The sequence below is a fragment of the Elephas maximus genome, chromosome 3, assembly GCF_024166365.1.
Source record: "Elephas maximus indicus isolate mEleMax1 chromosome 3, mEleMax1 primary haplotype, whole genome shotgun sequence".
Taxonomy (NCBI): domain Eukaryota; kingdom Metazoa; phylum Chordata; class Mammalia; order Proboscidea; family Elephantidae; genus Elephas; species Elephas maximus.
Window position 1 is genome coordinate 185,198,935 of NC_064821.1, and position 23,816 is coordinate 185,222,750.

Below are 23,816 nucleotides of genomic sequence, written 5' to 3' on the forward strand. Positions count from 1 at the left end.
GGAAGCACACCCCGGAAGTAACGAGGCCAACCGGAAAAGACAGGCAGAGGGCGAGGAGACACCCCTCTACCGCTACGGTGGCCTGAAGGGAGTGAAAAATTTGGTACCGCGAATTTGTTGCTTCTGAGGCTGACAGTCGCGATGTCTTTCAAGAGAGAAGGAGACGATTGGAGTCAACTCAATGTACTCAAAGTAAGCGCGAAAGTAGAGGGTCTGGAGCAGCTTCAGCCACCCTCTGAAAACTCTGAAAGAGCTTTGTTTCGTTGCTCTGGAAACAGCTCGGAGGGATGAGGGGCGAGAGGGAGTCAGGCTCCTAGACCTCTTCTTCGCCCTATGATCGCTTGTTTCCAATGGACCTTATTCCCTTTGATGCCTCGTCTCTATCATTTTTCCCTTCCATCTCTGCCTCCTGTCCCGCTTATTCCGTTCGGATTTGTTCCCTTACTCCCTCCAGAAACGAAGAGTCGGGGACTTGCTGGCCAGTTATATCCCAGAGGATGAGGCGCTGATGCTACGGGATGGACGGTGAGGGCGAGGAAGGATTCAAGCCTGAGAGTTCTGCGGTTGGAGGCTCAATAAGCTTTTGTTATTATGGGGGAGTTCTGGAGTATCTAAAATTCTTTGGCAGAGAGTGAGAGACTGGAAGAGACAGGGATGTGGGCGGTGGAGGTTAGAACTGGGAGTAGGGCTTTGGAAAGGACTACTAGGACAGGATGGAACCTACAGCAGACCTCCCACTCCTACCCCTGTACCAACTGTCTTCTTTACCCCTCCTCAGCTTTGCTTGTGCCATCTGCCCTCACCGGCCTGTATTGGACACCCTGGCCATGCTGACTGCCCATCGTGCAGGGAAGAAACATCTGTCCAGTAAGTTTAAAAGAGTGCATGGGATAGAGTGTAAACCCTTGAAACCTCTGCAGACCAGTCTTAGCGCTTTGCTTTTAATTCCCTCCCCCCTACTCCTCAGGCTTGCAGCGTTTTTATGGCAAGAAGCAGCCAGGAAAGGGAATGGAGCAGAATCCAAGACAGCAGAATGAACTGAGGGAGGAGAACAAAGCTGAGGTAATCAGAGCGGGAAAGGTGTGTCCCAGACAAGACCCTGCTGCACACCCCAGGCTTGAAGGGCTTTGGCTTCTCTCTAGCTCTCATGGCTCTGATTCTTTTCCCCTATCCCCATACCAGGCTCCTCTGCTGGCCCAGACTCGATTTATCACTCAGAGTGCTCTACACAGAGCTCCCCACTATAACAGTTGCTGCCGCCGGAAGTACAGGTCTGTGGGATGGGAAAGCCAGAGAAAAATATGACTTGAGCATGGGAAATAGGGAAAGGATAGCATTACTGTATTAGCTCTTAAATTTGTCCCTGATCCATCTTGAGTTAATTTTTGTACACAGTATGAGGTGGCGGGGGGTGTCCAACTTCATTCTTTTACATGAGGATTACCCAGTTGTCCCAGCACCATTTGTTTAGAAGGCTATTCTTTCCTCACGGCACGTTGCTGTATTAGGAGGAATTAAGAATAGGGGAATAACAGTGAAAGGTCTTTCACATTGGTTAGGGACATAAAAAGATGGAGACAGTGGGTGGAAAAGAACTACTAGTATGGGAATCAGTAGGGAGGGACAGTGGGAGATAGATGGCTCTAAAATTATTGTCTTCCCAATCGTATCCTGAGGAATACTATGTTCTGAAGATGCTAATTGGTATTCCAGGAAAAAAAAATTTTTTCGTGATTTCAAATAAAGTTTGGGATATGGCGCTTTGTAATTCTACTTTAAGCATAGTGATATTAGCATATTTAAGGGCTCTACAAAGTCTTGAAATTAAAAAAAAAACCTTTAAAAATTTTGTTTAACCTAGGCTTTCCCAAATTCATTTGACTTCAAAATCCTTTTTATGCACAATTCTCATTAATAGCTTGAGGAACATGGTTTAGAAAACGCTGCATTAAGGGGTTGGGAGTCACAGGAGAGCTGGCCCTTTCCTTTACCACTTTTACAGACTTCAATCCTTCTCCACCCAGACCAGAAGCCCCTGGTCCCTCCGTCGTCCATTCCCGTTTGCCACCTGCAGAGGCTGAACTCCAAAGTCGGAAGATCAGCAGGGAATCTGAGCCTGAAACAGGTCCACAGGCCAAGAAATCAGCAACTGTCCCAGCCCCTGTACCCATGAGCCCCACGAGAAGACAAGCCCTGGATCGTTACCTCACTCTTCGAAGGTAAGTATGCCGAATCACTTCCCTCGCATTTGCTCTTTTCTCTCTGGCCTTTTTTTCAAACCTACTGAGTTTTTTTCTCATCCCTACTAACTTCTTAATAAACCTCCTATCCTCATTCTGACCAGTTCTGTTTACTCTGATGTTTCCAGCTCTGGATGGATCCCAGATGGACAGGGTCGATGGGTGAAAGATGAAAATGTTGAGTTTGACTCTGATGAGGAGGAACCCCCTGATCTCCCCTTGGACTGATACCCTCTTTCCCCATTCAGTTCACAAATAAACTACAACAGGTGCTGGGAGCCTAACTTTCCTCAAGTCTGGTTCATTGTCCCATCTCAGGATATGAAATCTGTTCGTTCTCAGGTTAGACACTCCTTCCTTACAAGGTACACAGCACCCCATAATTCTAACCCCTCCCCACCTTCTACCAACGTCATGCCAAGCGTCAGCTGCATGCAGCTCAGTGCCCTATTAATAAGTCTGTCAGAAGCAGGTCTTTGCCCTTCATGTTGTCTACTTCCTTCCCCACCTCCACTGAAAGTCCTTTCCCCCTTCAGATGGCATGAAGGCTCTGGGTAGGCCCTTGGGGGGGACCCAGCCACATCTCGAAACAGAGCTGAGGCTAGGTACCCTATGAAAGTAGAATAGACCAAAGGCACTGGCAGAGTTATAGGGAACACCAAGGGAGGGAGCTCCCCCACCTTCCCCTGGTAACCTGAACCTCCCTGCCTGCTGATCCCCAGAGTATAAATAATCCCCTGGTGAACTGGCAGTAACCCTTGGGGCCTATTGCCAAGATTCCTACCCCAAAGCCCAAGGCAGGCAGAGTGGACAGAAGGGCCTTTATTTACAGGAAGGGGGATAGATAAGGATTTAAGTGTCCAGGGCTCCCAGCTCTAGTTGGTAAATGAAAAGGCAGTGTTATCTCTTCTTTTGCTGGCGACCTGTAAAGGAGGGAAAGGAAACACAAGTCTTTGTTCCATCCTCCTGCAAAGGCACTCTTCTCCTCTTCTAGGCCCTTGGACAGACTGATAAAGAAGTAGTGTCTTAAGTCACCTGACAGGCCCACACCGCATTAAGAACACAAAATAAGAAACCACACTACAGATAAAAAAAAATACCATGTCTCCAAGCAGCTATCTCTAGCTTCCTTTCTACCTCTCCACTGGTATATGTTTGGGGCAGAGGGACTTTTATATCTACTTCCTAATCACTCATAGGATTTGAACTTCTCATCTGAACGTCCCTTTGGCAGCACCGAGGCTGTTAGTCACTAAGCCTGCATTCGGGAGGCTCCTCCAGCTTCTGCACCTCTTGGCCCTCTCCCCCACACACCATGTCTGCAGTCACTCACGTAGTTCATTATTCCGGGTCATGGCTTGGGCTGCCCGAGCTCGTGGCCCCTGCTGTGTGAAGTGGTAGCCGAAGCGGACGATGGAGGGACACTGCTCTAGCACAGTGGCCATCTCCATCTCCACTGCATCACCAGGCCACTGGCGCTGGGGGGCGGGGGCAGAGGGGAGAGGCAGAAGCTATCAGCTACTTTCTCTGGGCTATTTACCATCCCAGACCACGGACCCCTTTGGGAGGTCAACGGGGCTTGTTTCTCCATATTGGGTGATGAAGGTGCTGACTTGGACCCCTCATAGAGACAGTGACATAGAGGAGAATTCAAACAAGATTAAATACTAAGTGAGGTAGCTGTCCCAGTGGCTGGTTCAGGAAGGGGGCTCAGTGGGTGTTAGCCGAATGCAAAGACGGAGGAAGGGAGTGCTGACCTGGTTGTCTACACGGAGCTCAGTGAGTGTGGCATTTTCCCGAACTGCCCTCAGCACAGCCATGAGCCCTGTGCTGCTAATGAAGTTGGATTCGATGTTGAGGCTCTGGAGGCTACGATTTTCACGCAACATGTCAGCCACTGCCTGGGTAGTAGGGATTTGGGTTAGGATTAGGGAGATGTTTCACAGATGACTGAAGAGAGAAAGAACAGGAGTGAGAGGGAAACATAGCTCTTTGAGTCCTTGAGGAGCTGTAAGTGGGGCTAGAGGGGAGCAGAAGGAATGGTGGGTATTAGGGAAAGCAGGTGAATGAAGTGTGTGGTGGTGGGAGTGTTACAGAGGGCTGTGGCCCTCTGGGAGGAAGATCTGAGGGTTGCAAAGTTGTGAGTTGTAGGACTGAGGATAGGAGTCTCCATCCAGGCAGCCCTAAAAGAGCACGATGGGAATACACCCTTCAGCATGACCCTTTATGACAGCCCTGCCAGGGTGCATGTCAGAGTACAGGGAGAGGCTTGGGGATGTCAACTAGCCTTACATTGGCGATAGGGTCACCACTTCTTGTAGCCACCAGACTGAAGCTCCGGACGTAGGTATTTGTCTTCATTGCTGCACACAGCTCAGTTAGCATGGGTGCTGGGATGTCCTGTCAGTAGGGGAATAGGAGATAGTGGGCTAAGGAGCTGGGATATGTCAGCAGTTATTGTTTGGAGGGAGTCAAATACCTGTATATTATTGAGGTTCACCTCCTCCAGCTCCTTGTCATTGCTTCGAACCCTCTTTAGTATCTCCTCTATGTTTGTTGGATTTGGGGGCTCATCTGGCACTGGCTTATACTTGTCAGGCTGCACCACACCTGGTGGGTGAGGGTGGGAAAGGAACCCCAGCATGTCCCCCCCAGTCTCCTCCCCATTGGTTCTCTTACCACGCCTGCACTCACGTCCTCTCCCTGGTTCACGTGCTTCACCCTTTACTACCTTTGCTCAGACTGTAGGACTACCTGCCAAAAGCCTTGGGGTCACACTCCCCAAACACACTCACTGCTAATGCCTTCGGTGTTGCAGATTTCTCCGCTGCAGATGGCATCATAGTATTGCTTGTTGCTCATCAGTGTGTACATGCCCAGAATTGCTGGAGAGAGGGTAAGCAGGAGGGGCACAAGGAGTGAGAAGGGACCTGTTCAAGCATCCACCTCATTCTAAATCTGCCACCGCATCTTTAAAGCCTGACCTCTCTACTCCTCTAAAGAGGTTTCCCACCCTCCCAAGGCCCCCAGGAGTCCCTTCCATAAACTGCCCAAGGCAGTGGTTTTTAAAACATTCAGATAGGGCTAAGTGAAGTCCCTAAGGAGCCACTAGAGGGTGACTCCTTCCTGATTTCACCTAGAATAGCTCCACTTTTATTTGCTTTTATAATCCCTGTAACATTGCCCTTGAGGTGTTAACAGTACTGAAAAAAATGAATGAATGAATGAGTAGGTAAGGAAATAAGAAAGAAAAATTAAAAAAAACCACTGCCTTTGAGGCTTTCTCAGACCTCTGTGACCAGGTTCAGGGCCTTCCCCACCAGCCCTATGCCATAGCTAGGGTCTCTCTGCACCTGCTTTTCCTGTCCCCCTCAACTTCCCACAGCTGCCCACCTGCAATATCACACATTTCAGCATCTGTGGCATGGGCCAGTGCCTCCTCCAGCTCAGGCTCCAGGGTGATCTGCTCCTGTGCTGGGATTTCCCTCTTGGGCTGAATATAAGGTTTCCCTGATGAGGAGATGGAGGGTTTAGGCAGAGGGTTTTGGCCTCCAGCTTCCTTTCCTTCTCTGGGAGGTGGAATGCTGGGTCACTAGGGCACACTGCAGAGTCTGAGTCTTCTACAAGCTCAGGAATTACAAGCCCTGGGTCCCTTGATCTCTTATAAGAACTAAAGAGTGCAAGCCTGGCGTGCAGGATCAGAGCTGGAAGGTGAGAGGAAAGCTGGAGCAGGGACATGTGAGAGACAGCCATTTGGGTTCTGAGACGCATGGATAGTGGGGTCCCCATACCCTTCTTCTCGCCTGTGAAGGGCACCAAGTCATCACGCTCTTTGACCTCTAATGCCTGCTGTTCCAGGTACTGCAAAAGGGCATCTCGGTCCAGTGGCCCTGTTGGGCTCTTCTTTGTCTGATCACGTTGTCTCAGTCCAGCTGGCAGGAGCATATTCTTAGGGATGAGTTTTGGGGAGTAAGTTAGACTTCTACTTTGACATGGCGTACCTCTAGGTCTCCCTAAAATATCTCCAGATATCTTTTCCTTGGCTTTCTTGGGACTCCAGGCTGTGTAGACAGCCCTGGTCTCAGCCACCCAGGGCCCAGTACCCTTCCCAAATGCCTGGGGACTGCCCCTGGTTCCCTGTGGATGGTCTGGACTCTCCACTGAGGCCCCTACCTCCGGGTCCATTTCCTGTAGCTCACAGTCCAGCTGCTCTAGCTCCTCGGGGCTCAAGGTCCTCAAGATCTCATCTTCATCTATGTCTCTGTATTTCTCCAGTTCCTTCAGATATGATGACATGGCGGCCCCCACCCCCTCCCCACTGTGTGGTGCTCACACAGGATTGGGAGCCTGGGGAACACAAGCAGAGTGGTTGAACAGTGGCAGAAGTACATGGATATAGTAGGGACACAAATCAGCCAGCAGGCAGAGCAAGGAACTGGATGCCTTGGAGGTTAGTTGCGGATAGGAAGTTGGAGGAAGGTTAGGTTGTTTGCAGTTAAAACCAGAACCTCCTCCTTCTTGCTTCCCCAGCTTCCAGCCACTTTAGATGGGGATCCCAGGCATCCAAGCTGGATTTGCCTTCCCACTGTATGACGGAGAAATCTTGGCAGCAACGCTCCCCTATAACCTCGCCCGTCAATGCCTCTCACCCTAGCACAGCTGCTGGGGGTCCTGCCAACACAGCTGGCCCCATGCCCAGTTCCTATTGGAAAGAAGAAGGTGGGCAGAGACCTTCAGAGAAATTCCTCCTCTCTTCCCCATAACCCAGCCTTTTTCCTAAACCAGTTAAGGAAAGCAAGGAGGATTGTGGGGGGAAAAGAGAACAGTTCTCTCGCCCTACCCCCATTTCTTCTTCTGTTGTAGGGTAGCTCAAGAGTTCACTGTCTATGTTTGCTAAAATCCGAAATCCTAAGGAAAGCAAGGGCTCAGAAAGTCTGGGGGACTTCCAGGTTGGGGGAAGGCCGGTAAGACATCAGGAGAAAGGACTGAGTTCCCATAATTTGTGCCTAGCTTTGGACAAAAAGGTGACACCAACCCAATGGGTGGGAAATGTCTTCTAAATGGAATAGTTTCTCTAAAAACATTGAGAGGATTAAGCTTGCACAAGCTTTTACAATATGACAAATACAAGCTGTACGTACCATGTTAAATATGAAAGCACCACAAAATGTGAAACACACTGACAACGTAAACGACATAGACAGGACAGGACGGACAGTGACAGAAACACACTGAGCGACAGAGACAGGGGCACACTCCATACCATTCCCAAATGGAGCCATTCTTTTCCCATCTCCCACCAGGCTCTGACCCATAAGCCCCCTGCCTTCCCCACCTACCAGTTCTGATGGCCACCTCCCTTCTCACCTCCCCTTCCGCTGGTCGGTCTGTTTGTTCTGCTGGAGCACGGTCCGGCAGCAGGAGGAGCCCAGTGCCGGGGGAGAGGGTGGGGGAAAAGTGAGCTCAGCGTTTTATTATTTTAGCTCCTGCCAGGTGGGGGGTAGTGGGAGATCACATATACACAGCCCCCATACCCTGCCCAGCCCTGAGAGCCTCTAGTGGCCACTAACAGACACGGCATCTCCTCCCCGTCTCTTCATACAAGCCCAAGTCCTAGACGTGAGTTGTAATAATCAGGGTTACTATTTATTTGGTGCTTACTATGTTCAAAACAGTTTTCTGAGGGATATAAAGGTAAATATAAGGATTTTGTTTTGGTGTCTAATTTTAAGGCACTTACAGTCTAGTTGGAGGAGAACTCTACAATTAAAAAAGAATAGCTCATAATAAATACTTTATATCAAACAAATAAAAAGACCAGCATATACTCAGACATTGACAAATACTTTTTAATCCCAACCCTATAGGAGATACCAGACAAAAGTGATCAATCTATTTTATTAGATTAAAAAACACAACACCAGCAGAAACTGGGGGGAAAGAAATATAGACGAGAAGAAGGTTGGGTAAAGATAGATCAGAGATGACAGAGGAGAAGCAAGGAGGGGAGAGGGAATGTCAAGACACCCAAGTTGGGAGGAAAGGGGTTTCTAAGGATTAGACATCTCTTCATTTGATGACGATCTTTTGACGTAAGGCTCGGGGCCCAGGGCCAGGGAGGGGCTCAGGAGGTGGTGGGCCAGGGCCCAGGGCTGAGGCAGTTGGGAGTCCGTGGGCAGTGATGTACTTCTTGTAGGCCTCACGGATGATCTTGAAGGCTCGGGCAGTAGCATAGGGTATGTCTGTAACAGGGTCCCGGTATAGGGCTGGGCGATGGGTCACTGGGCAGACTTCCCGAACAGGGACCTTTGGAGGTCGCCCTTGGGGGAACCATTCCTCAAATGTTGCATCATCACTAAAAGTGATGAAGGTACGTGAGCAGCGGGCAGGGGGGATGATGGGTCCAGTCCCAGCATGGGAAGTCAATGCAGAAGCTGTGGGAGCAGGATCAAGTCTGAGGGCAAAAGACAGAGAAAAACACAAATAAGGAGCTGAGCAGAGAAGATAACAAATCCAGAAAGAAAGGAGAGGTCAGGAAAGAGAAAAAGGAGGTGGAATGACAGAGAACAGTCTGAGAGAACCTATTAAGTAATAGACAGGGAAAAAGAAAGCTGAGCTGGAAGGAAAAACAGGAAAGAGGAAGAAGAGAAAGAAATAAGGAGTTAAAGGAAGGAATCTGAAAGATAACCAAGTGTTATGGAGGACTGCGTGAGGAAGGCAAGTGAAATGCGGCTAAGAGAATACTAGCTGAATAGAGAAGGGGAACCTCTCTTTTCCCCCTGAGAGTCACTCACCCTTCTACATCGACATTCTCTTCCTTGGGGCCAGGCTCCCCAACAAGCGGCACTGTCACAGAATGATAGGTGATTATGGGCCCAGGGCACTTCCGTTTCTTGTGAACCTGCTTCTTTTTGTCAGCCTCAAGCCGCTCATATGTCTCTTCAGGGTAAAGGAAGGAATGAAGAATGGTCAGCATTTCCCCTCTTCCCACCCCTAAGTCCTGTTCCATGATCTTAATTATCTCCTTGGCTCTAGCCACTATCCAAGTCAACTATCCAAAGTCCCCTAAGCTCCCCAGCACCTCCCATTTCATAACTTTTCTGCTTGACATTCTTGACATCCTCTCTGCTCTTCACATCTCAAGTAATTAGTTCCTCACCCACTCAGAAGTGTAGCACATCAGAGGTGGAAGGGACTCCTTGATGATAAGCCTGTTTGTTCCCCCACAGAGGTACTAGAATCTCCTCTACAAATGCCCTATCAACTCACTCCCTCCCAGGCAGCTCGTTACATCTTTAGGCATCTCTAGTCATTACACAGTTCTTTCTCATGTTGAGCTGAAATATACTTGCTGATGACATTGTTTTACCCTTTAAGGCCATAAAGGACACATGACAATCCTATAAATCCACATGACAATCCTATAAATAGTTGAAATTAGTGTCCCCATCTCCACTGAGTCCTCCCTTGGCTGATCCCAACCCCCATTTCATTGACCCATTTCTCAATAGACATAGTTTGAGCCACTCCCTTCTTTTACCACCACTGGGCCTAGTACACGCTTCTATTACTGTCCTTATCACAGTCTATGGCAGAGGCTGCAAACTTGCAGCTCGCTTAAGTGTTTATATTTGATCTATATAGTGTTTTAGAGAAAAATGTGAATTAGTTGTTAACATTTAAAAATTAGGTAATTACATTTAAATTTAGAGATTTTCTGGTTCTTCTTGAAAAATAAGAAAAGCTGGCAACCCTGGGCCTGCATTCTCACACTGCAACAACTAGCTGAGCTGAGTAACTGTTCTTCCTTTCAGGCACTCTCCTCCAATTCACCACAACCCTCCTGGATACACTATTTATGTTAGCTGCTTGCACTCTGTGACACTGTTCTACGGCAATTTGTTGTTGGTCATATGTCTCCTCCTTAAGGGCAGTGACTGTGACTCAGGGTCAGGCAGCACTCTGCACATTACAGGACTCAATAAATACGTGTTAATGAATAAATAGATCAAAATATTCCTGGTCCTTTCCTCTGAATGAACTCCAAATTTCTGTGTTCTTCTTAAACGTTTGTATGAACACAATGCTCTATACATACAGTCTGACAAAAACAAGAGTCCCTCTATAAACCAGTGACTTAACGTTTTTTGTACCTGAATTCTGGTTGGTAATAATGCTTTCTCTCCCCCAACTCAGCCTCCAACTCCCCCCCCGACCCCCGCTTCTCTGTAACACTTTCTTTACCCTTTGCAACTCCTGCTTTATAATCAGCACACTCACCTATACCCTCCAGCTCCTCACTCAGCATTCCTTCCACAACTTGTCTAAACTGACGACTGGTGACTGCTAAGGCCACCACTCTCCCATGGTCCTCTGGTGGAGGCTGCTTTTCCCTCACATCCCACCCATGATATGCCTGTGTCCTACGGGCCCCACACTGCAGCTTTCAGATCACTACTCCTCCACCCATCTACAAACTCCCTTCTCTTCTGAGACCTTTGTCAACAGTCTACGTTACCTTTCTCCCTCTTAGTCACAGTCACTCCCTCACTCACTGAAGACTTTGGCACTAGTTTCCACTCCTCCTCTCCACCCCAAGTCCTATCATCTTAAGTCACCCTGGTGACTACAAAGTCCACATGGGTAGCCCCTTCAACACCCCATCCCCAGTTTCCTTACCACCCACTCTCTAACAATCTTCTTGTCCATGACACTTCAGTTCCTCCCATTCTGCTATAGCTACAGCCTAGACTGTCACTGTCTAAAAGTGCCCCAGCTCTGCAATGTTAAAATTATACATCCTAGGCTCTGATCACAACATCCTATCCTTCTGGTCTGTTTGCTCCACTGTGCCAGATAGCCCAGCTCCTCTACTTCAGTACCTCTAGTACATGACCCCTCTTCATTCTTCCTATCCACCAGGCCCCACCCCCAGCCTTCACTTTCCTTTTAAATCCAGCTTCAATTCCTCAATCTATCATTTCAGTCATTCTCTTGCCAATGACCTAAACTCCTGCCCATATTTTGCTTGCTGAGTGTTACTGGAGAACAATTACACAACAGGTGTTATGGATTGAATTGTGTCCCCCCAAAATATGTGCTATAATTTCTAACTTCAACCTCTATGCCTGAGGTTATAATTCCATTTGGGAATGGGTTGTTTTGTTATGTTAATGAGGCATATGGCTTGAGTCAATCTCTTTTGAGATACAAGAGATTAAACAAGCAAGCGAGAGAAGCAGAGATGGGGAAAGAGAGATGCCAAGCCACGTGAAGACTGCCTAGGAGTAGAAGCTTATAGACAAGGACCTTCCTCTGGAGCCGAGAGAGAGAGCGCCTTCCCCTGTAGCCGGCACCCTGAATTCAGACTTCTAGCCTCCTCAACTATGAAAAAATAAATTTCTGTTTGTTAAAACCATTCACTTGTGGTATTTGTTATCGCAGCACTAGGTAACTAAAAAAACAGGGTAGACTGGTATCATCAAAATTTACTGTCACAAACTCAACAAGTGCACCAACACTGCCAGATAATCCTATCTCAACAACTATTGAAATACTTCGCTCTCAAACTTCCAACCCCACCCAACACCTGACAGGAGACATCACACATCAGATGAGAACCACTACAGGGTCCTGCTCTGGATTTCCAAACCGACACCTATCAGCACCCATCTTTTCTCCCTTCTCTCAGTGTATCTTAGGCCAAACTCACCAAGTATGCTCTAGCTCCCAGCCCTGTCTCCCACTTTCTCCATAACTACACTATTAATTATCCCTTCTTTTTTCAAACTCTTTCAGTTGTTTCTCACCAAAGATATTTCAACAAAACAAACAAAAACAACTCTACATTGACCCCAGGTTCTCCTACAGTTTCTATCCTTTCTTCTACCCTTCACAGCCCACTTCAATATGGGTGGGTCCACAAAAAGTGCTTCCTAAGTCACCTCTGACCTTTATGTCACCAAAACCAATAGGCACTTCTCAGTTCTCTTAATCTGTGTCTCAACAGAATTCAACAAAGTTACTCACTCTTGAAATATTCTTTCCTCAGCAGCCTACAAACTCTCCTGAATTCTCCAACTCCCTGGTCATTCTTCCACAGCTGTATACCCAATAGCACACAAACTGAAGAGATTTCCAAGAATAATTTTTAAAGCAATTTATCTTATGGACTACTGAATTTGAAGGTAGGCATTGTTATCTTGTTTTGTGAACAAGGAAAGCAAGATACAAGTAGGTTATGTAATTTGTCTTCAGTTTTATAGCAAGTGAACAGCAGACCCAGGATCTGAAATCAGTTCTATATGACTCTCATTTTATGCCAAAGTACCTCCATATTGCTTGTTCTTCAGAGCACTCACAACTGCCTAGTCCCTGGTTCCCAATCACCTACTCTCGCATTTCTTTCTCCTGATTTCCTAGTCCCAAAACTCTATTGCTCTGGTTCTTCTAGTGTTTCAGGTCTCACAGCTTTTCTTAATGCCCTCCGCCCCACTACCCGTTGTTCCTGAAATCACGGACTGACCCAGTGAACGCAGGTTGAGCTCCTCTGTGATCTTGGCTTCCCTAAGCAGCTCCTCCTGGGTCAGTGGGCGCTCATAGTGGGGCCCCTTTCGCCGCCGTGACTGGCCCTGCCTTTCCTGTACCCGAAGGAACGTCTGTCGTGTATGCTCAGCTGTAGACTGACGCATGGACTTCCGACCTGAGAAGAGAATCAGATAGGAAGAAGTCTTTGAAATCATGAGCTTTTTTTTTTTTAAGCTTTTTATTTGGAAATTATTTCAAACTTACAATAAGTTGCAAGAATAGTACAAAGAACATCCATGTGCCCTTTGCCCAGACCACCTACTATAAACATTCTGTCTCATTTGCTTGCTTTTTTTTTTTAACCACCTTAAGTTGCACACATCGTAGCTCTTTACCTGTAAACACTTCAGTGTGTATTTCCTAAGAATAAGGATATTCTTTATATAACTAGAATACAGCTATCAACTTCAGTAAACTTCACACCAATATATTACTTAAATCTATCATCCATATTCCAATTTTGTCAGTTGACCCATTATTGTCCCTTACAGCATTTTTACTGCCTGCAGTACAGGATCCAGTCTAAGATCATGTGTTACATTTGGTTATCTCATCTTTTTAGTCTCCTCAAATCTGCAACAGTTTCTAAGCCTTTGTCTTTTATGACACATAATCACCTCCTTTAAAGAAAGCCACTTAAATTTGCAGTTCGTCACTCTCTTTGTAACTAGTCAAGAGGCTTCCCCTTGAAAAATGTTACACTAACAGCTTGATTAATCATACTAATAGAAGGGAACAGATCAACAGATGTTTCAAATATTAATTTTTACTAGCTTGAAAATGCTTAAATTTTTTCCTCAATGATAAAAGATTTATCCTCCTGTGTTTTGCTTAAACTGGTATTAAAAATAATTAGTAATCTCTTAACTTTAGAAGAGCATTCCAAAAATAATCTGAATGGCAAAAGAAAACTAGTCTGAGATAAACTTATGCAGATATTCCAGAAATGGATAATTGAGAATTAGCTAATTTGTTCTTACATGTGTATCTATGGACTACATGTACTTATTTATTTATTTGCCTCACAAATTGGGCTGTAAATCCTCTATAAAAATTCTTTTTTATACTGATACCCATAACCCGTTCCCGTCGAGTCGATTCCGACCCATAGCGACCCTATAAGACAGAGTGGAACTGCCCCATAGAGTTTCCAAGGAGTGCCTAGTGGATTCTAACTGCCGACCTTTTGGTTAGCAGCCATAAACTACTATGCCACCAGGGCTTCTTTTATACTGACACTAAACCCTTAATATAAGACTTAGCATCCTGGGGACATTTAGGAAATTCCATACTTATAGTACTGATAGTTATCAGATGCTGAGTCCTCCTATCACCTGTCCTCTAGTCCTAGAAGTAAACAGGATTACCTCTTCCCCAAGTCAGTCTGTGGGAAGACTGCTCACCCCACCACCCCCCAAAAATCCCCACTCACTGTCTGAGCCATCATCCTGTAGTTCTAGTGGCAGCAGTGCTTTCTCTTCTCGGGTCTTTTGAGAGCTACCAGCTGGGGTGCTCACCTTCCGAGGCCTCAAGCTCTTGAGAGGCTCCTAGGGACAAATTGGCATCAGAGACCAGAGAAGAGAAGAGAAAGGGAGGAAGAGGATTAGAATCTTAAGAACAGAAAACTAGTATTGTAGCAAATGGGACTGCTGTGGGGACTACTGGGTCCTGATGAAGGGGAGAACAGGAACTGAGAGGTCCAAAAAAACCAGGAATCCTTCTGCACCTTATAGGCCTTGGTGACTATTCGGCGCTTCCTTCTCGGCTCTTCTGCTTCTCCATCACTGGATGGTTCATCCCCTTCATCGATGTCAAAGTCAGAGTCCACCTCATCCTCTGTGTCTGACTGGTCCCCTTGATACTCATCATCTCCTGATTCCTGAGGGGACAGGGAAATGAGGGCTGGCTGGCACTAGAGATATCAATGCCCCTTCAGAAGAAACAGAATCTCTTCATTTTCCTGCTAAGGGTTGGCCCACACTACTTCCCAACCCAGTTCTTCATTTCGTTGGGCAAGAAGCCTTCCTAACTGATGGCCACTGGCTCCAGTACCGCGCCCTTCTAATAATAATTGACTGCCCTTTACCTATATCACACTGTGTTAAGCGCTGGAGAACACAGGGATATGGTTTGGTCTCTATTTTCAGGGGGATCACAGTCTACTGGAGGACAGGACATAATTATAAAAAGAAAAGTTTTAATGCAAGGCAACACATAAAATAACAATTGGCAATAAAATGTTACAGGGATTCAGAGGAAGGCTTGCTATGGGCTGGTGGTATGGGAAAGTCTACACTATAGACTTTAATCCTTTAGACCACGTGTCAGCAAACTTTTTCTGTAACGGGCCAAATAGAAACAAGTGGTGGGACAGATTTGTTCTGCAGGCCATAGTTTTGTTGAACTCTGCTTTAGGTTCTAAAGGATGAAGAGGCCTTGAGCCATGGTTTAAAATAATGGTAGTATTTAAGACAGCCAAAGAAAAGAAGGAATCATGAGCGGATGGAATAACAGAAACAAAGGTACAGAAGCAGGAATTTGTAAAGCATGTTTATGGAATAAGGATTTAGACCCAAGTAGAGCAGAGAGTTTGTCTCTGGCAAAAAGCCTTCCTAGCTGAAGGCCTTTGAATCTGGCACAGTCAACCATCTTCCAACATTAACTGATTGCCCTTCAGTATTTTACGATTTGAAAAGACAGCTGCATTCAGTCTATAGAGAAGCTTATATGCCAGGCATGACTTTAATATGCAGGCCAATGATTCTCAATCTTCTTCCTCCCCTTATTTGTCCTAGCACTATTACCACTGTTGAGGTAAACTAACATCACTGAGAGAAATGTCTCATTTCTCAGGTGTGCTGGGAGAGACAAACAGTTGGGTGCTACTACTATGGGTAATGGGGAATGTGGAAGATTTGGGAGAGGCGAAAACAGTGTGACAAAGGAGTGTTTCAAAAAGCTCTGGAGGTGGTTAGATGGGCTGAAGTAGAGCTTGGAGTACAGCCTAAGCCTGAGATGATGCAGGTTAGGGCTAGAGTGGGAGCCACCACGGAAAGGGAAGAGAAAAAAGCACTTGGGAGAAGGGAACTCAACTGGGCTGGGCAGCACCTCAAACATGTGGCTCTCTCTTCAATCAGTGGTACAGATTGATGGGCTAATCTTGGTACACATGCTACCAAAGCAAGCAAATAACACTGATGGGTGACACTCCAAGCTGGCCAGAGTTCAGTCTTGCAGTGATGACCATCATTTCCTCCCAACTGAAGTTTGTGAAAGACGGCCTCAGAGCACATTAATCCTCTCAGCTCTAACCAGTATTAAGTCGTATCACTAGAGGGTAGTAGTTCAACTACACATTAGCTTAGTGCTCAACCGAAGTGCTTTCACTAAATCATGAGTTTACTATTACTCTTTTGGTTTTTAATGACGGTCATTAATAGGCATGACTAGATAAGAAAATGTTTTTATACCCATAAAACCACTATTACTTAATATACTTTATAAAAAACGGAATGATAAATTTTTCCTGGAATTTAATGCTGAGTAAGTTTGTCTCTTTTGATGGAAGTACTTACATGCTTCTTTCTTATTAAAAAAAAAAAAGAAAGAGAGAAATTCAGGGTTTAGCTGTCAAGAAGCTCATAGCTAAATTTAATATCAACTGCTATTACCATTTTAGCATAGGCTCCTGGTACAATTATCTGATCTGTCTCTATTTTTACTGTTCCTACTTTTTGTTTATATAATAAGCCTTCTTAAATCCTTTTTGGAAGCATGAAGGGTACATATTAAATAACTACTCATAAAATGACAGGAATAGGAAAATGGGCTGAGGGGAATTGGCCTTGGAGGAGGGATGAGAAAGTTCTATTTTAAACTACTTGGTTAAGGCTGTGTAAGTATGACTCCTAATCAGTCCCTAAGTCTATGGATTCTATTTCCTTACTTTCTCTTGAATCCTCCTGTCCATGTTTCTCCCTCCCACAGCCACAACTTCAGTTTAGACCACTATTATCTCTTGCCTGGATTTTTGCAACTGCCTAATCTGGTTTCTTTGTTTCTAGTCTTGTCCCCTTCAAACTATTCCCCTCACACAGAGTACTCTTTCTAAAGTATAAATCTGACTATGGAACTTGGATGAAGCGTCTCACTCTAAAGAAAAAAACTCCTTAATTTGGCTCACAATGCCCCCTATATGATCTGGCCCATGCCTATTTCCTCCAGCCTTTCCAATCTTTATTCTTCTTCATCCTCTGGAAAATGGGGTAGACTTGGGGGTTCCCAGACAAGACCTGAATCTCAGTGCTTTTACACACTCTTCCTCACCCCCTCCAGTGTACTGATTGGTCCCCTCCCCCAGCTCCCAGCCCTACAGCTCTTCAACCAGCCAAAGTCTACTCTTAATACTGTCTTCAGCTTAAACATCATCTCTCCTTGGATGGCTATGCTGACCACAACTCTGGCTCCCATGGGTTACCATAGCATCCTATGTTTACCTCTTATTTTACTGCTTATCACACAATATTTTAACTGCCTGTTAACCCAACTAGTTCTCCCATGCAGGTATGAAATGTTAAGGACAGTGTTTTTAATACTCTGTTTTCTTAGAGGCTATTACAGTGCCTGGGATGCTCTGGGTGCTCAATGATATTTAATAAATGGATTTGGTCAATAAAAATCTAAGGAGTGACATTAGACATATACTGTTGAGCAAAACAGACTATCTCTAAACTTGTAGAGCTTACAACCTAATAGGAAAATATAAACAAATAAGTAAACCAAATCCAATTACAAATTGAAATATGTCCTATGAATGCAACAAATGGGGACACTTTTTCAGGTCAAAGAAGAGTTACCTAAGGAGACATTTACAGTGAGACTTGAAGCCTGAAAAAAGGAATGTGCTAAGCCCCTCTATCTTTTGGAGAGATTACTTTCTACATGTCAGTTAAATAACCAGGCAGCTGGCCAACGAGTATATACCGAATGACTACGATGTGCCTTGCATGGGGTGAGAGATGCAGCTAGAGAAATACACAGTAGGTTTCTCCCACACTCTGCTGTCTCCCTCCAGAGAGCCTCTCCACCCCTGACTCCCTTCAGCCCTGTCCAGGGCTCTGTTCTCTAGGACTCCACTGTGTATCCCCAGACTCTCTCACCCCGTCTCGAGTATCTGCGTCCAGGACTCCTCTCTATTCCCGTTCCCTTCTTCTTTGGCAGGACTCCTCTTTTCGTTTTCTCCCCTCCCTCTACCTGGGCCCGGCTCTTGCCTCTGTGAAACCCCCATAAGTCGTCTGGTAGAACTCATCTTCCTCCTCGGCCTCTAGAAGCCCAGAAAGCCGGTTCCCGGCGGTCTTCCGCGGGGCTCGGCCCCCAGCCAAACTCATACCGCGCACCGAGAGTACGCCGCCGCCTGCGGCCCCTCACCCAGCTCGGGTCTCGGAGCTCGGCGCTTGACACCACTACCTGCGTGTGACCGATGCAACGGAAGCGGGGCGTCTACAGGCAGAAGCAGCAGAGCGTCGAGGGCCTCCAGCCTTCTTTACTCTTCAGCCCCGCCCACTACTGCGCAGAGCCTCTGCTACCCCTGCCTTATCCCGCAGGGGCTTCGGCTGTGGGAAGCATGCCATCCCTGGCGCTGAGAGCCTTACTACCGTTAAGTCCAGAATTTGCGAGTCGAACAGTTTCCTTTTAGAAGAGGTCATTGTCCCCCTGCTCCAGTCCGTTTTCCGCTCTGCTGCTAGTAAGAAACTTTCTAAAAACTTGTACGTGACTTTGCCACTCTTCTGCTCAAAACCTTCAATGGCTCTCCATCTTCCACAGGATAGAGTCTAAGCTCCTCGAGGCAGAACAGTATTGTGATTAAGAGCACAGTTTTAGAGCCTACTAAACCTGAGTTCGAATGTGAGCTTTAAGGTCTTCCAGCTGTGTGACCTTACCTCTTTGAATCTCATTTCCTCATCTGTAAAATGGGGCTAATAATACCTTTTAAGGCTGTTGTGAAGATTAAAAAATATACTTATTAACTGATTAGCACAATTTTAGTCCGCACATGGTAGATGTTTAGTAGATGATCACTACTATTAATGTGCCATTCAAGAGCCTTCCTAACTTACCCTCTTCTTGCTTTTTTAATCTCACTTCTGCCACATCTCCATGTATATCCAGCATCACTCCCTTGAACCCAATTCTCTGTTATACCTCCAAGCTTCTTCTTCTTAGAATCCCTGTCCTACACATGAGACCGTGTTGGTATCTCCTGTCTGGAGAGGAGATGAGAGGGCAGAGGGGGCCAGAAGCTGCCCGAACGGACACGAAGACAGACGGTGGAGGGAAGAAGTGTGCTGTCTCATTAGGCGGAGAGCAATTAGGAGTGTACAGAAAGGTGTATAAATTTTTATATGACAGACTGACTTGATTTGTAAACTTTCACTTAAAACACAATAAAAATTATTTAAAAAAATTCCTGTCCTTTCTTGTCTACCTGGAAACATTCTTATTCTATAGGGGAGTCAGGAGTACTGAAGGAAGAAGTCCAAGTTGCTGTGAAGGCATTGGCGAAAAACAGGGCTCCAGGAATTGGTGGAATATCAATTGAGATGTTTCAACAAACAGATGAAGCACTGGAGGTGTTCACTCGTCTATGCCAAGAAATATGGAAGACAACTTCCTGGCCAACTGACTGGAAGAGATCCATATTTATGCCTGTTCCCAAGAAAGGCGATCCAACCAAATGTGGAAATTATAGAACAATATCATTAACATTACACGCAAGCAGAATTTTACTGAAGATCATTCAAAAACGGCTGCAGCAGTATATCCACAGGGGACTGCCAGAAATTCAGGCTGATTTCAGAAGAGGACGTGGAACCAGGGATATCATTGCTGATGTCAGATGGATCCTGGCTGAAAGCAGAGAATACCAGAAGGATGTTTACGTGTGTTTTATTGACTATAAAAAGGCATTCGACTGTGTGGGTCATAATAGATTATGGATAACATTGAGAAGAATGGGAATTCCAGAACACTTAATTGTGCTCATGAGGAACCTTTACATACATAGATCAAGAGGCAGTTGTTCAGACAGAATAAGGGGATACTGATTGGTTTAAAGTCAAGAAAGGGTGCATCAGGGTTGTATTCTTTCACCATACCTATTCAATCTGTATGCTGAGCAAATAATCCGAGAAGCTGGACTAAATGAAGAACAGGTCATCAGGTTTGGAGGAAGACTCATTAACAACCTGTGTTATGCAGATGATACAACCTTGCTTGCTGAAAGTGAAGAGGACTTGAAGCACTTACTAATGAAGATCAAAGACCACACCGTTCAGTATGGATTGCACCTCAACATAAAGAAAACAAAAATCCTCACAACTGGACCAATGAGCAACATCATAATAAAGGGAGAAAAGATCGAAGTTGTCAAGGATTTCATTTTACTTGGATCCACAATCAACAGCCATGGAAGCAGTAGTCAAGAAATCAAAAGACGCATTGCATTGCGTAAATCTGCTGCAAAGGACCTCTTTAAAATGTTGAAAAGCAAAGGTGTCACCCTGAAGACTAAGGTGCGCCTGACCCAAGCCATGGTATTTTCAATCTCATCATATACATGTGTAAGCTGAACCAATGAATAAGGAAGACCAAAGAAAAATTGATGCCTTTGAATTGCGGTGTTGGTGAAGAATGTTGACTATACCGTGGACTGCCAAAAGAATGAACAAGTCTGTCTTGGAAGAAGTACAACCAGAATGCTTATTAGAAGCATGGATGGTGAGACTGCGTCTTACATACTTTGGATGTGTTGTCAGGAGGGATCAGTCCCTAAAGAAGGACATCATACTTGGTAAAGTACGGGGTCAGCGGAAAAGAGGAAGACCCTCAACGAGGTGGACTGACACAGTGGCTGCAACGTAACAACGATTGTGAGAATGGCGCAGGACCAGGCAGTGTTTTGTTTTGTTGTGCATAGGGTCGCTATGAGTCGAAACCGACTCGACGGCAACAACATAGGGCAGTCAAGTCTTTCCTCACATCCATTCCTCTCGTTCCAGGCACAGTTCCCATAACTATGGCGATCATGCCTCCTGGAGTCTCTGGAATAGTTTCAATTTATTTTGTGACATTTTCAGAATTCTGTGTCTACTTCTGTTCCCATTTTTCATCCTGAAAATGTAGTTGTCAAACCATAGCACTTGTACATAACTCCATGATGAGACCTTTTGTTGTAACGATTTGGGTGTCTGTCTCCTTTATTAGTTTATGATCTTTTTGAGGGCAGGGACTTTATCTTCATCTCTTATGCCAGGAGCTTTCATACTGCCTGGGGCAGTTGTGGCTAAATAATGTACATTGAATGATGGAATTAGCATATTACAAATGGAATGAATTAGTACCTGTGCTCTTATTCTTGCCTCTGTGTTGCTTTTGCCAGCCACCAGCCATTCCATTCTGACTTTAGGAACTGTACTAAGACATAAAGGAAGCTTTTCTAAAGCTGTGTGTTTGTGTGTATGTCTTCCTGGCCATATTTTGTGGCCACCACATTGCGCCTTTTCCTAAAGTATATATTGGTGAACTCCCTTTTTCACTTCCTTGGGGGCACCAAGCCAACTTGTCCCGCCCTGCCCCTGCATCCACACCCTGCCACGTCACCCCAGTTTTGCTATGCCAGGAATGTTACTGCCCTCTATGACTCAGAGGGCACCCTGGGGATGGAGTGGGAGTGGGGACAGAGACAAGGTTTGGGGGTGGGCGTGAGATGCCTACTTCTTAAATACCCCTAGCTCCACTTCTTGAATTTTGCCTTCATCCATTCATATATTCAGGAGGTATGTATTGGGTACCTACTCTGTTCCAGATGTTTGAGATATTAAAATTGACGTCATCTTTGTCCTGAAGGGTTCATAGTCCTATTAGGGAGACAAATAGGTACACAAACTGACATAATACAAGGTGGTAGGTATCTAATAGTAACCATTTTCTGGTACATAAAGCAGAAACTAAGACTCTTAAGAAGCCACCAAACAGGGGTGTCTTCTTTCAGGATGGCTGAAGTCAAATTCACCCCTTCATCCAAGTGACAGATCAGATCCCTTTGTTTGACCTCCTGCCCTGGTAACTTAGGGCTTTATTGGTCTTTTTCCAATTTTTAAATCAGAAACAGCTTTACCTCTATACCAGCTGATAGCTAAAATAACTCAGGAAACGGTAGCAACTCCATGCTTTATATGGAAACGGAGATAATCAATAAATATTGAACACCCACTATGAGCCCAATCCTGAGCTAGGCAGTGTGCCCCCACACAGTCCCTGTACTGTTTAGTTGGGTGGGGGGTATAGAATTAAAAAAAAAAAAGAATTAGGCATCATAAAATACTTCAACACTGCACAATTCCACTGCTGTGAAGTTACCAATGTCAATCCAATCCTTTGAAGTAGTTGTCTACTTTCATACCCCAAAGAGGAAGAATAATCCAGCAGGTGGCAGCAGGGAAACAATCTTGGATCTAGTAGGGGAAGGATAGATAGAAGGGGATATTCTATGGACATTCGGGTCCTAGATTCCTTCAAAAACCCGGAATATCTGGATAGAATAACTAGGCCCCATCTTGAGGGCTATAAAACTTATACGTGTTTTTTTTTTCCTCATTTATCTTCATTGATTCATTCAACCATTAATTATTGAGCCCCTGCGATGTACACAATCATGATGAGGAGCCGGAAATGCAACAGTAAACCGAACAGTTCCTGCTGTCCAGTAGTTTACAATCTGTTCAGACAGGTTTCTGAATCACCACCAGGGTTCAGAACCTCCAAGGTACTTTGTTAAAACTGGAGTGGGTTAGTGGAGTGGGTTAGTGCGAAGACTAGACGATGGAAATTGGGCAGTTTCTCTGTTTCATCTCTATGACCTGTGGAGCACAGAGAATGGAGAGTTGGAGGCTAAGGGTTTGGATCACGCAAAGGTTTTGATATGGTCTAATGGTCTTCCATTAGCAAAGAAAGGGAAGATGTCACTGTGAATACTAGGGTGCACCTCACCCAAGCCGTGGTGTTTTCAATAGCCTCATACGCATGCAAAAGCTGAGCAGTGAGTAAGGAAGACTGAAGAATTGATGCCTTTGAATTGTGGTGTTGGTGAAGAATATTGAATGTACTATGGACTGCCAAAAGAATAAACAAATCTGTCTTGGAAGAGGTACAACCAGAATGCTCCTTAGAAGCAAGGATGGCTAGACTACATCTCACACACTTTGGACTTTTTATCAGGATGGATCATTCCCTGGAGAAGGATATCATGCCTGGTAAAGTAGAAGGTTAGCCAAAAAGAGGAATACCCTCACAGAGATGGATCGACACACTGGCTACAACAATGGGATCAAGCATAATAATGATTGTGAGGATGGCACAGGACTGGGCAGTGTTTGGTTTTGTTGTACGTAGGGTCGCTATGAATTGGAACCCGCTAGACAGCACCTAACAACAACAAAAATGGCCTTCTGTAGCCCGTTTTGACAGAACTTCATTCATTTATCAAATATTTATTGAACTTTGTCACTGTGCCCATCATTGTGCTTGAGGCAAACAAAAACATAGGAGGTGTTACAAATGTCATTCCTAAGGCAAGACGTGCACGCACATTAAGCTAAATAATAAACAGGGCAGTAAAGCCGGAAAAGGGCCGGGAAGGATTCTTCGTGGCTTGTGATGTTTTGTAACATTCGACTGTTTAATATCTCAGACTTGACACACGCCCTTTTCTCCGGAGTTCTTTCCTGGGCTGTTAATTTGAGAGGGCCGAGTTCAGGACCCTAAACCCAATCCTTTCAAAGCGTTGAATCTGAATTGACCCACCGAGCCACCATAGGGTTAGTCAGCCGACCAGGGCGCGTAAGTCTTCCACCCTTGGATTCGTCAAGGCTTGAAGGACCCGCACCACGTGACCGCAGTCAGGCTCCCGATTGGCTCCACTCCTATCCGGAC

General features: G+C 45.6%; 3 protein-coding genes across 5 annotated transcripts; 1 reads left to right on the forward strand and 2 right to left on the reverse strand.

Annotated features, from left to right (window-relative positions):
• The first annotated feature begins 3 nt into the window (after positions 1-3).
• SCNM1 (sodium channel modifier 1) lies at positions 4-11,652 on the forward strand. Of its 2 annotated transcripts, none has more exons than XM_049880433.1 (7): positions 4-192; positions 455-525; positions 779-867; positions 968-1,062; positions 1,183-1,271; positions 2,025-2,219; positions 11,448-11,652. In XM_049880433.1, exons 1-7 carry the CDS (start codon positions 142-144, stop codon positions 11,512-11,514), a joined length of 657 nt encoding a protein of 218 aa, XP_049736390.1. In that variant the 5' UTR covers positions 4-141; the 3' UTR covers positions 11,515-11,652. The 2 variants fall into 2 exon arrangements, with proteins under 2 accessions (XP_049736390.1, XP_049736389.1); XM_049880432.1 differs by lacking the exon at positions 11,448-11,652 and adding an exon at positions 2,369-3,065 and having other exon boundaries at positions 5-192.
• Positions 3,045-6,536, reverse strand: TMOD4 (tropomodulin 4). Its single transcript, XM_049880431.1, has 9 exons — positions 6,414-6,536; positions 6,032-6,188; positions 5,634-5,750; positions 5,036-5,125; positions 4,720-4,850; positions 4,533-4,640; positions 3,998-4,141; positions 3,574-3,718; positions 3,045-3,163 (listed from the first exon to the last, which is right to left on the reverse strand). The coding sequence occupies exons 1-9, from the start codon at positions 6,534-6,536 to the stop codon at positions 3,141-3,143; spliced, it is 1,038 nt and encodes a 345-aa protein (XP_049736388.1). The 3' UTR covers positions 3,045-3,140.
• VPS72 (vacuolar protein sorting 72 homolog) lies at positions 6,490-18,318 on the reverse strand. 2 transcript variants are annotated; one of them, XM_049880430.1, is made up of 7 exons: positions 18,098-18,318; positions 14,554-14,706; positions 14,260-14,374; positions 12,766-12,942; positions 9,035-9,179; positions 7,608-7,636; positions 6,490-6,587 (listed from the first exon to the last, which is right to left on the reverse strand). In XM_049880430.1, the coding sequence occupies exons 1-7, from the start codon at positions 18,212-18,214 to the stop codon at positions 6,490-6,492; spliced, it is 834 nt and encodes a 277-aa protein (XP_049736387.1). In that variant the 5' UTR covers positions 18,215-18,318. The 2 variants fall into 2 exon arrangements, with proteins under 2 accessions (XP_049736387.1, XP_049736386.1); XM_049880429.1 differs by lacking the exons at positions 6,490-6,587; positions 7,608-7,636 and adding an exon at positions 8,150-8,694.
• Positions 18,319-23,816: the final 5,498 nt, after the last annotated feature.